The following is a 13,537-nucleotide window of genomic DNA, read 5'->3' as shown; positions in this document are numbered from 1 at the left end:
AGGCCATGGTCCCAGGGTCCTGGGATCGAGTCCACATCAGGCCCCCTGCTCAACAGGGAATCTGCTTCTCCCTCTGCCTGGTTGCTCCATCTGTTTATACTCGCTCTCTCCCTCTCTCGAGTCCTCTCTCCCTCTCTATCAAATAAATAAATAAAATCTTTTTAAAAATAAATAAAATAAAACGAGAGTATTAAAAATATATATATTTTTAAAATAATAATAAATAAAAATGGAGAGTATTAAAGCACCATTGTTCATGTAGGGCAGAGCTTATGGTTCACACTAACCAGAGGTATCATTTTGATCAGAAGTTGCAACTACAGGCGGCGGCCTGGGTGGGCTCAGTTGGTTAGGCGTTCTGCCTTTGGCTCAGGTCATGATGCCAGGGTCCTGGGATAGAGCCCCACTTCGGGATCCCTGCTCAGCAGGGAGTCTGCTTCTCCCTCTCCCTCTGCCCCACCCCCTGTTTGTGCTTTCTCTCGCACTCCTCTCTTAAATAAAATCTTAAAAAAGTTGTAACTATAACTCACTACCTGTAGATACTTTCAGATCTCTCACTGAATCCTTGCCGTAAGTCATAAAAGTCATAAATATTTTATTATAAAGTAATCTAAAAGATACATTGTATACAGTAAGTTAAATTATTCATGTTTGAAATAGCAAGGGCTTTTAAAGTCTCTGAAATACCCATTTTCAGATTTTTAAGAACAAGAGCTCAATGATGTTATGGATAGTTTAATTTTATTACACATTTGAACATGAACAAAAACACATGTAAACATTCTATGCGCATTTGGCCCTAATAATAAACCAGTTATGTTCAAAATTGGAGACCTAGGGTTTGGAAAAATAAAGATTAGAACAACATTTAAAAATTACTACATGGTAAATACATTCTTGGAATTTCTTTATTAAGTATCAGAATTTCCACCTGGTTTTCCATATCTACACTAATTTTCTGCTATATACCCACATTCAAACTCTATCTCCACCACAGGCAGCAACTACAGCTCTAACTTGCACAGAGTTCAGTCATCCCTCTGGACCTTAACAAGGCTCCATCATTGGTCTGTCTTCATCACTGCTTGTATCAAACAGCAAAGGCCTATCAGGGACGGACTTGGCTGACACACTCCCATCTATTTCAAGCCACCAGGATCCATTAGGACAGAAGACTTGCCCCTCCTGTGGACCCAATTTTAGCTGTCTATCATGACAGTAATGCTTTCATAAACTTTAAGGTTGGTCCCGACAGCATCTTACCACAGCTACACCTGATCCAGTGTTAGTCCCTCTCTGACCATAGATTCATATTGAGCATCTGGAAAACCAGTAAGGTGGTGTCTCATTAACCTAGAATTCTGAGGTCCTAAATTTCATAGGATCAAGGACTATGTGACAACCTATCTAGATAATAAAAGGAAGAACACGGTAATATTACTATAACTGGCCAATCATTCATAGGATCAAAGCATGCCCTCAGATTTGGAGGCTAAATGGAGCTCGAATGTTTTATTTGATTACTAAGTGACTCAGAAAACACACAGCTTTCTTCCCCTCTCAGTCTCCTCCTGATTTGTATTCTAAATATGGTAAAATGCTCCTTTATTTCAATACTGACCTAATTTTTTTCAACTGAGCCTATTTTGAGTTTAAGTCTTATTCTTGCCTTTGCAGAAATGGGAGTTTCTTTTCAGCCAAAGAGAGTATCAAGGAACTGAGGGGGGGGGGAGGGGGGAACCAACAAAAACAGCAAAATTATTCATTTTCCATTTTCTTTTTTTAAAAAAAGTTCCTCCCTGAGTTTATCTGTGAAAAGCCAATGAGTAGAAGTTCTTCATAAAACTGACTGAATTAAGAGATGAGAACGGAATATAAAATAGTTTTTTATAAACATAAAAGATAGTCAACCTCAAATAAAGTAATAATAATAGATTCAAACCCCATTGTGTGTGCACTTCCAGGAAAGTTTTACGCATTCCATTCTAAGCTCCTAGCCCTAGGCAAACACAGAATCATAGGTGGAAATATGCCACGGTCAGCACTAGAAGCAGCATCACAGAATAAAGCAAAAAATGGTTCAGTCAATGAATCTGTAACAAAAATGTGCTGGTGATGAATCTGTAATAAAGTAACATAAGTGAGGTTTACAGTATTTTTTTACCAGGAAACCCAATTGTAAACATGTGCATTAACTACTGCCCACCCCCCCAAACCTAACCAACCACACAAAAATCATCTTTTATGACTATAAAACATGAAGAATTTGTACTGCATGGCTCTTTGTTTTGGTGGTTTTCAGAGTAAGACATGAGCTGCATTAAGTAGCTTCGCTGATTTCTCCATCTTGAGTAACTGCCAGTTCTGGAACTTCATTCATCCTCAGAACCTCTGCATAGAGCAAATAATTATGTAGGCTTCTGGGAAGTGGCAACTGGACAGATAAAAATTGTCAGACCGTAGGTGTTCTGGTTTTACACTGGACCGAATTTCCAAACGACAAAGGTGGGTGAGGGGACGGAACAGAGGCTGGAGAAACAAAAAAAGGAAAGATGAAAAAATTTTTTAATTTTCTTTTTTAATATTTCCAATTCTTTGGAGAAAGCATATGTTACTTAGATTACTTTTGAAAGATTCGTTGGGTGGGGATGACCACAACAAACTTTATTTATTCCTTATATTCTTTTTATAGCCTTCACCCGGCTCCTCTCTCTCCATTTCCTGGCCATACATGGAAAGTCATTTCAGGGCCATAGAAAACTAAAAATGTTCACCTTCTAAAGATGTGGCAATACCAGTTGGTACTTAAGAAATGGGTGAACTACTTTTAGAAATGATAGAAACTTACAGGCAGCAAATACCCATATCCTTCTGACTGTTGCATTGCAAATGGTCTCTAGACCACCGTATCAAGTGAATGAGTGAGTAATTTGCACAAGTTTTCCTCTCTTTATCCATGACACAGAATGAAAATTTAAAACTGACACAGAGAGAAAAGGAACCACTTACTGAGTACCTGTTATGCCACATCCCCCATACCCTCACAAACATTACCTTTCTATCTTCATTAACCCTATGAGGTATATATTATCACGCTCGTATAGAGGTAAGAAACAGAGGTCTAAAGAGGTTTACATAACTTTCCAAAGGTTATACATCTTGTACACGGTAGAGCCAGGATTCAAACTCAAGTGCCTATAACCCCAAAGCATGCAACTACTGCTGTCAAAAGCTAATTGCCAATTAAAGGACGATATAGATGTACTTAATTAAGAATCATAAGATAATATTTCATTTTTTAAGATGAGAAGTGTTAAATAAAGAAGCTAATGTTGGGGTGCCTGGGTGGCTCAGTCAGTTAAGCGTCTGCCTTTGGCTCAGGTCATGATCCCAGGGTCCTGGGATCGAGCCCCGCATCGGGCTCCCTGCTCAGCGGGGAGCCTGCTTCTCCCTCTGCCTCTGCCCCTGATTGTGCTCTCTCGCTCACTGTCTCTCAAATAAATAAATTTAAAAAAAAAAAGAAAGAAGCTAATGTCCACAGAAACTCAGAGTATTAAAAACAACTATTGGTTTTATGTGTGAATCAAATCTAAAGTCTTTTATTAGTCTAAGAAATCTTTTATAAATCCTCAAGAAATGTAACAGTGATTAACAGACCAGGATCAGAGCAGCAGCGGCAAGTACTATCATCGGGAGCCCAGCTGATATCAGACCAGCTGGTCTGACTCCAAGGCCACGGTTCTGTAAACTAATAGCCTGTAGGACCTGCCATTCCAATTCTCTAACATCTTCAACACCTTCCAAACCACCGAAGTTAATCCATCATCTAACATTTTAAAGATTTTATTTATTTATTTGACAGAGACAGACAGCGAGAGAGGGAACACAAGCAGGGGAGTGGGAGAGGGAGAAGCAGGCTTCCTGCTGAGGAGGGAGCCCAATGCGGGGCTCGATCCCAGGACCCTGGGATTATGACCTGAGCCGAAGGCAGACGCCCAACGACTACCCACCCAGACACCCCTAGCTAGAGGATTCTTAATGCCTCACCAGCTTCTCTGACTTGATAGATCACCAACTTACAAACTCCTCAGGCTGAGGACAGCTCCTCTGGGGGCTGCCCCACAGCCTCCTGCAGTGCCAACAAGCCTTTCCAGGCCATCTGACTACACCACTGTAGCACCATCTTCAAAGCTAAAGAAACCATTTATTTGTTTATATGTATGTATATGTAACATGTATGTGGAAATTTAATCATTTGTGATCAAGCCCTCCTGGACCAGTTACACATTTGCTATGAGAAGTTTAAGTAACTTGCCCATGTTGACACTGTACACCAACAAAATAGCTGATATTAGATCCAAGTGATTTGACTCCAAGTCTAGGGTTCCTTAACGTTTGAAAAGCCCAAAATAATTCCCTAACATCTTCTAAGCCACTGAAACTATTGTAAGTTTCAGAAGATCAGACATTGGTTACAATTTTAATTGTACCACTTTCATTTTTCTCCTGTAAGCACAAAAGATCAATGGCATCATGAACAGTTAGAGGGAAGAACTATATTCACTTGAACTGAAGGGAGTCTTTTATCTGCAGATTATTAACATAGACAATAATATACACCTCAGTGACATCTTAGTTTAATATGCCAGTGAATACTAAGGGAACTTTATAATCATATATGCAATATTTCAAAACTCACAAAATTCTTATGAAAGTTTTAGTGATGCATAGTATTTCCAGATGTTACCACTAGACTGAGAGAGGATGAAGCCATGCCTTGAATTTATAATATGAAATAGCCCAGAAACTGTACATATGTAAAAACATACTTTCATTAAAACCAGATTTTAATTTGTTAAATACATCTCTGTCTTCTTGGATTATGGCACTGATTGTAGCCTAGAAAATGAAATCTGAAACCATGCTATACTTTTTTTTTCATTTTTTAAATTTTATTATGTTATGTTAGTCACCATACATTATATCATTAGTTTTTGATGTGGTGTTCCATGATTCACTGTTTGCGTATAACACCCAGTGCTCCATGCAGTACGTGCCCTCTTTAATACCCATCACCAGGCTCATCCATCCCCCACCCCCCTCCCCCCTGAAACCCTCAGTTTGTTTCCCGTAATCCATAGTCCCTCATGGTTCATCTCTCCCTCCGATTCCCCCCTTCATTTTTCCCTTCCTTCTCCTAATGTCCTCCATGCTGTTCCTTATGTTCCACAAATAAGTGAAACCATATGATAATTGACTTTCTCTGCTTGACTTAGTTCACTTAGCGTAATCTCCTCCAGTTCCATCCACGTCAATGCAAATGGTGGGTATTCATCCTTTCTGATGGCTGAGTAATATTCCATTGTATACATGGACCGCATCTTCTTTATCCATTCATCTGTTGAAGGGCATCTCGGCTCCTTCCACAGTTTGGCTATTGCGGACATTGCTGCTAGGAACACTGAGGTCATGTTATACTTCTAAAGTCACTTTTCTGACCCAGTCATATTCAATTTAGTATATTAAACCTAGTTTATCTAAAGATCCATTAGCAGACAAACAACCTTTATCTTTTCATTCCTATACAGAATTCTTCAATTTTGTTCTTTTTGTTGTTGTGTACTGACAGATCAAAATAGAAGGCTACATGTTATATGAAGTTTTATTAAAATGAAAAATGTACACTAAATCCCACAATTCTTAATTCATTATGCTTATTAATGCCAACTTTACTATAGCACAGAACTACATGTACATCATACAATCTATATTTTCCACAACCAATCATCTCTAGTCTGCCCTCATGCCAATATTCAAATGATCTATCTGCCTGCACTGTATTTCTATGGTTCTTCTGCATGGCTTTCCACATCAAATGTATTCATTTGACTTCTGGGCCATCTAGTACAATTTATATTTCCATCATTAATATACTGTCTTTCTGGTTGGCTTCCATCCTTTGCTCCCAGTCTTTCTTAATTCACTAGTACAGTCTCTCTCTCTCTCACTGATTACAACCAAAAACTCTAGACAACACACAAAAAGCAATTACCTGAGGGTTCTGAAAAATAAATAACAGACAGATTAGGGTAGGAAATCAAAACATGGAGAATGACCAATAGAACAGCAACATATAAAATGAATGGAAAGAGCACCATATAGTAAAAAGACCTGTCTGGAGTTCAGAAGCCACTATTAACAAGTTTGTATGACCTTGGACAAGTCATTTAAATACTTTGACCTTCAGTTCTTCCTCTGTAATATGGGTATAATGCTTCATCTATAAAATGGACATGATGACACCTCTCTGCAATCAAAGTTTGTTGATGAGGTTCAAGTTAGAACACATTTGCAAAAGCATTTTATAAACTATAAAATAACATACAAATCCTAGACACCATCTAATCTAGTGATCTCCAAATGTTTTGACTGCACACCCAATGGGAAAAGTCTTTCAGTAAATAACCCCAATGTGTAGATACTTAATATGTATATACTATTAAATTAACATTATCTATACTATAAAATACATAAAATTAAAAGAATACACTAAAATAAGATATACTTTTTAAAAATGTTTATTATTTTACTTTTACCAAAAATATTAATAATATTTTAACAAGAGCAAGGTGACTGACTAAGCTTTATAAATTTAATTCTTAGTGACTTGGCAATTCCAAGATGTGGTTCTAGGTTCAGTTTATTTCGATACTTGGTTACAAGGGCTGATGTAGCTAAAAAAATATCTTACAAAAGGATGGGGTCCAAATGGGAGGAATACATTGTAGCTTAGCTGAACTAATCAGGATACTATCCGATCCCACCTACCAATTATACAAAAGTTTTTATCAAAATTTATCCAGTAAATTTCCATTTTTTCTGTTATCAGTTTATAAGCTAATTAGAAAGTTTGGCTTCTCTTAAGGAGTTGATCCCATTTACAATTGCACCCAAAACCATAAGACACCTAGGAATAAATCCAACCAAAGAGACAAAGGATCTGTACTCAGAAAACTACAGAATTCTCATGAAAGAAATTGAGGAAGACACAAAGAAATGGAAAAACATTCCATGCTCATGGACTGGAAAAACAAATATTGTGAAAATGTCTATGCTACCTAGAGCAATCTACACATTTAATGCAATCCCTATCAAAATACCACCAACTTTTTTCAAAGAAATGGAACAAATAATCCTAAAATTTGTATGGAACCAGAAAAGACCCCAAATAGCCAGAGGAATGTTGAAAAAGAAAAGCAAAGCTGGTGGCATCACAATTCCGGACTTCCAGCTCTATTACAAAGCTGTCATCAAGACAGTATGGTACTGGCACAAAAACAGACACACAGATCAACCGAACAGAATAGAGAGCCCAGAGATGGACCCTCAACTCTATGGTCAACTAATCTTCGACAAAGCAGGAAAGAATGTCCAATGGACAAAAGACAGTCTCTTCAACAAACGATTTTGGGAAAATTGGACAGCCACATGCAGAAAATGAAACTGGACCATTTCCTTGCACCACATACAAACTCAAAATGGATGAAAGACCTAAATGTGAGATAGGAATCCATCAAAACTCTTGAGGAGAACAGAGGCAACCACCTCTTCGATCTCAGCTGCTGCAACTTCTTCCTAGAAACGTCTCCAAAGGCAAGGAAAGCAAGGGCAAAAATGAACTATTGGGACTTCATCAAGATAAAACGCTTTTGCACAGCAAAGGAAACAGTCAACAAAACCAAAAGACAACCAACAGAATGGGAGAAGATATTTGCAAATGACATATCAGATAAAGGGCTAGTACCCAAAATCTATAAAGAACTTATCAAAATCAACACACAAAGAACAAATAATCCAATCAAGAAATAGGCAGAAGACATGAACAGACATTTCTGCAAAGATGACATCCAAATGGCCAAAGGACACATGAAAAAGTGCTCAACATCCCTCGGCATCAGGGAAATACAAATCAAAACCTCAGTAAGATACCACCTCACACCAGTCAGAATGGCTAAAATTAACAAGTCAGGAAATGACAGATGTTGACAAGGATGCGGAGAAAGTGGAACCCCCTCCTACACTGTTGTAGGGAATGCAAGCTGGTTCAGCCACTCTGGAAAACAGTATGGAGGTTCCTCAAAATGTTGAAAATAGAGCTACCCTAGGACCCAGCAATTGCACTACTGGGTATTTACCCCAAAGATACAAATGTAGTGATCTGAAGGGGTACATGCACCCAATGTTTATAACAGCAATGTTCTCAATAGCCAAACTATGGAAAGAGCCAAGATGTGCATCAACAGATGAATGGATAAAGAAGACATGGTATATATGTACTGTGGAATATTATGCAGCTATCAAAAAAACCCAGAAATCTTGCCATTTGCAACAATGTGGATGGAACTAGAGGGTATTATGCTAAGCGAAATAAGTCAATCAGAGAAAGACAATTATATGATCTCACTGGTACGAGGAATTTGAGAAACAAAACAGGAACATAGGGGAAGGGAGGAAAAAATGAAACAAGATGAAACCAGAGAGGGAAACAAACCATAAGAGACTCTTAATCTCAGGAAACAAACTGAGGTTGCTGGAGTGGGGGGGTGGGAGGGATGGGGTGGCTGGGTGATAGACATTGGGGAGGGTATGTGCTATGGTGAGCGCTGTGAATTGTGTAAGACTGTTGAATCACAGACCTGTACCTCTGAAACAATACATTATAGGCTTAAAGAAAAAAAAAGATAGTAGGAAGGGAAAAATGAAGGGGGGGAATCGGAGGGGGAGACGAACCATGAGAGACTATGGACTCTAAGAAACAAACGGAGGGTTCTAGAGGGGAGGGGTGGGGGGATGGGTTAGCCTGGTGATGGGTATTAAAGAGGGCACGTTCTGCGTGGAGCACTGGGTGTTATGCACAAACAATGAATCATGGAACACTACATGAAAACTAATGATGTAATGTATGGTGACTAACATTAACATAATAAAAAAAAGTTTGGCTTCTCTACATGTTTATTAAATGCATTCAAAACCCAAGGAAACGGTTTCCAAGTATTTTAAATGTGTCAATATGAGAGTTTTTCTAAGTAACACACATTGTTTTTGGCAAGAAAATCACTTAACAATAGAAGTATTTCCCAGTATCTGTTTTCAGAATCATCTCCCCAAGCAAAGCTTTCTTTCAGAAAGTGGTTTCTTTCTCACTCAGTTAAAATGTCATCTTTACCTTAAATCAACAGAATTTTTAGAAAATATACACTAGGTTTCATACTACTAATAACTATTTATCTCCAAGAAAAAGAAGATTAAGAAACATTAGAACAGTGATATTTTAGCAAAAAAAAAAAAAAAGTATAGGGGCGCCTGGGTGGCTCAGTTGGTTAAGCGACTGCCTTCAGCTCAGGTCATGATGCTAGAGTCCTGGGATCGAGTCCCACATCGGGCTCCCAGCTCAGCGGGGAGCCTGCTTCTCCCTCTGACCCTCTCCCCTCTCATGCTGTTTCTCTCTCTCTCAAATAAAATATTAAAAAAAAAAACAATTTAAAAAAAAAGTATATAATCCATCTTTAAGTTTGAGGACTCTTAAATATTGTGTCATAGGAGAATGAGCAAACCTCTATATGTACAAACAATTATTGTGGCACTCCTATCACAATATAAAGTACTACAAAGACTCTAATATATTTCAAAAGTCATGTTTTTAGGAAGTTATCCACCACGGTATTACTTTGTGCTGTTCCAGTTCAACTTCTTTGCTGTGTTAGCCTATTAATGGTGTAATAAACTCATTTCATGAATGATGTTATCTCCATTTCCTAACAACTACAGAAAAGTAAGCTGCCCCATCAGTAGTGATTCTTACACAGATTTTCCAAAAATCATTTTTCCAACCCATGTGGATACGTAAGTACAAAGCATTGGGCCATGTGTGTTCAGTTGCGGGGGGGCAGGGACAGGGACAAAAACTCAATTCTTACAACTACATCACTAGTAGAGAAAAGACAAAATGAAAGGGAACTTAATCATTGATAAGCAATTTTATCTTCCTCTTTCCCATCTTTAGAATGCCTCTCTGGAGCATGGAATATTTGCAAATTACCAAAATCATCAAATGAAAGAATGAATCATGGTCTCAGAATCTCCTAGAAAAATCCATTCTTCATTACCCTACCCTGTTTAGGGTATTATAACACAGTAATCTGAGACAAGAGGAAAAAATGAGACTCAACGTTATAAAGCAAATTTTAACTGCCTCTAAAACTTTTCCATAAAGTTCTCAGGAACCCCCAATTCTACCATAAACAAACTCACCTACATCTAGAACACTGTAGAGAAAACTCTCTCCACCTCTGTCCTCAGAGAAGCCTGATCTTCCCAGGGAAATTAACTTCCTTGACCAATTTCTCACATAGAATTTTCTCATTTTTCCACCCCTGTCACACCTACCACAAAGTCTAGGAGGCAAATGTACCATTCTCATGGTTCTGCACCAATTCCAGACCCATGGCTTTTTGTCTTTAAATTCCAGCATACACTACCGCCTATCCTTCCAGACTCTGCTCTCCCTTACTGCCAATATACCCAATCTTTAATATCATGGAGACCTCAGGTCCCCCAACTCCTCCTGCCGCTGGTCTATCCTTTCTCACGTCCTTTCCTATTCAGACTAGATTCCAGAAGGCCCATCACTTATGTTATTTTATCATCCTTAATTCTTCTCTCTCTGCTCTGACAATCCCCAGATCAATGTAACCACTCTCCTGCACCTCAAGACAGAAAGTGAAGCGATGCTGGGAAAAAAATGATCCCATAACCATATGAGCTAGTACCACTTGCAACGTCTACCAGGTCTGTAGGGTTGCACAGGACCTCCTTCTCTGGCCCCCCCATTCATTTCCCACAACAACCATTCTCAACCATCCCATTCCCACCCAACTGTCACTTCAGTCTCCTCAGCATCATTTCCTTCCTACTTCAAAGTGAAACAGGAGGACTTCAGGGCCCTCTCTCTCTGAAGGCCTAGTTCTCCAACTATAAACTTACCTCGAACCATACCACCTTCTTCTCAAACAAATGGGCCTATTTAAGGCTAATCCCATCTCCCTCTGGCTTACCTGAAACCTTATTACATAAATAATCACTTTTATCTAACCAAATCTTTAATGTTGTTGTTTTTACAAACTGAGACCCCTTAATCTATAAAACATGTCAAGCCTCTGCCATGATCCTGCTTCTTTCCCTTTAGCCACTGCACTAAAGAACTATGCTTGCTTTATTTCTTCATTCATAAATGCTGTCGGTGTCTAACACAGAGTTGACATGTAATTAAAGAATCCACTCACTAAGGAATTAGTGGATATAAACAGCGAGATCTGTAAATGTCCACCTATAGAAATACTTATGGGATAGCTTCTCTTCACTGAAGACTTCTGCCTGTGGTCCATATTTGTAACTAACTAAAATTACAGACTGAATGATTAAAAATTCTCAAATGAACAAGCTATCAGGAGTTAAAGCTTCTATTCTAATTGCCTTTCCACCTTAAAATAGATATTTTGGGTCTAGAAAATAATTTTTTGTTTTAACTGGGATACAGCTGTCCTTAGGGTCCACCTGCACACATATCCAATGCAGTACACATCTAGGAGGAGTAAGATGGACTTTCAAATAATATTGGTGACCTGCTACCTGGAATACTTTTAAAAATACTGTTTTAACTGCTCTAAGGCAACATTTTCTCCTCTCTTAGCTTACCAACAGACTACTGACAACATCAGAACAGTTTTAACGGCAAAATGTCCCCACAACTATGGCTACAATCTAGTAAGAATTTCCCCACCACACACACACACACACACACACACATACACACACAGCCACGTGGATTAGTAAGAAATGCTATGTGAAGCTACACTTGGATTAGTAAGAGGCTGTGTGAAGCTAAAATTATAAATGGGCATATGGAATCTTGTTAAAATTTTAAGTTAACTATAAATTTCTCACTAAAAAAACCCAAAACTAAGTCTGGCTCTTAAATCTAACAATAAGGGCAGTCTGTAGTACATTTAAGGCATGATTCTGCTGGAGTGATAAAGGCCAACAATATGGCTGGAATCTTGGAGGTCAAGTTTCCTACTCTATATATAGAAGATCACATGTTTAATTTTTCAAGATAAAAGGCAATTACTGTTGGGGTTCTTAGTGATAATGCCTCAAACCAGAGGAAATGCCTCTAGAGTTAAAAACCACTGTGGACAGTGGCTTCTGAATCTCACCAAATATTGAGCTTTATTAATTCTATGGGCATGGTCCCTGTGACTAGACACAATACACCATTTTTCCTGTAGTTTTAAAAGCATAACTCTTTACTCCACACATTTTCCTGATCCCTACCAAATTTAGAAACCTTTTAATTTACTGAACATTTTATCTCAAAACTTCAAGTTGGGGTTTTGCAAGTCAGTATTTAAAATAAGCAGCAGGTGGGTTTTAGTTGAACTATTCCACCACACAGCATTTGTATAAATACTCATTACCAAGTACACTACTACATTATCTGTAGCTTTTATTGACCTTTCCTTGGACATGGACTCTGGGGCAGGATTTAGTTGTGGATTAACTGGGTTACCAGGCTATGTTGTGCTGTGGTAACATATAAATACTAAAAACCAGTATCTTAACACAACAAAGGTTTATTTCTTCCTCATGCAAAATCCTCCTCGGGCCAGGTGATTCTCCAGGGCAGGTGCCTGAAATGACAACTAAGTGTTTCAGGTTACTTCCACCTTGGGTCACCATCTCAAACATGCTTTCACATTTCCTCAGTAAGAGAAGTGAGAGCACAGAGAGCTCACACCCAATGAACTTTGATCACTTACACCATTCACATGATAATGGAGGCTGGAAAATTCAGTCCTCCTGTGTTCCAAGGAAGAGGAATGACAAAATCCATTGTAAAAATTATGTGAGGTGGGTTCTATTGAAGAAACCAAGGCTCAGAGATATAAGTAATTTCTCTATAGCTAGAAACTAGTGGATGTGTGTCTACTTAATTCCAGAGCTCAAATCTTTTAACCATTTTACTTGGCCCGATGTCTATGCAAAAACTGAACCATATCACTACCATGAGTGTCAAAGTAGCACAGGAATTAAAACTCTCCATTAGCCTGAAATAAGGTTGTGCCACACCTCCCATCTTTTTAACAAGTAACTTAACGATATAAAAGATACATCGCAAGGGGCATCTGGCTGGCTCAGTAAAGCAGGGCATTCCTGATCTCGGGCTCAGGAGTTCAAGCCCCACATTGGTGGAGATTATTCAAAGTAAATAAACAAACAAACTTAAAAAAAAGATATATCTTGAAAGATGTTATCTTCAAGAAAAGAGATTCACCTTTTGCACAAGATACATGGTCTTGCTATAGATAACAGAAAAATGTTCTTTTAAAACTGGATACATTTTATTACCATAAACTAGAAATGGCTTGAGTAGACAACTGGAATGCTAGTTAATTATTACCAAAAAGGTATACTTCAA

At 38.4% G+C, this 13,537-nt stretch overlaps 1 protein-coding gene across 1 annotated transcript in view; it reads right to left on the bottom strand.

Moving 5' to 3' along the window:
• Window positions 1-644: 644 nt before the first annotated feature.
• The window catches only part of ASB3 (ankyrin repeat and SOCS box containing 3), a 104,355-nt gene continuing 91,462 nt past the window's right edge, over window positions 645-13,537 (bottom strand). The window contains 3 exon segments of the mRNA XM_027623015.2: window positions 645-2,437; window positions 2,440-2,514; window positions 2,516-2,529. Of these exon segments, the coding sequence (XP_027478816.2) occupies window positions 2,321-2,437; window positions 2,440-2,514; window positions 2,516-2,529 (206 nt within the window). The 3' untranslated portion in view covers window positions 645-2,320.

Source organism: Zalophus californianus, chromosome 8, assembly GCF_009762305.2.
Source record: "Zalophus californianus isolate mZalCal1 chromosome 8, mZalCal1.pri.v2, whole genome shotgun sequence".
In the NCBI taxonomy this organism is placed as follows: Eukaryota; Metazoa; Chordata; class Mammalia; order Carnivora; family Otariidae; genus Zalophus; species Zalophus californianus.
Note: the sequence above shows the minus strand (reverse complement) of the source record. Positions and strands in the feature narration are given on the sequence as shown.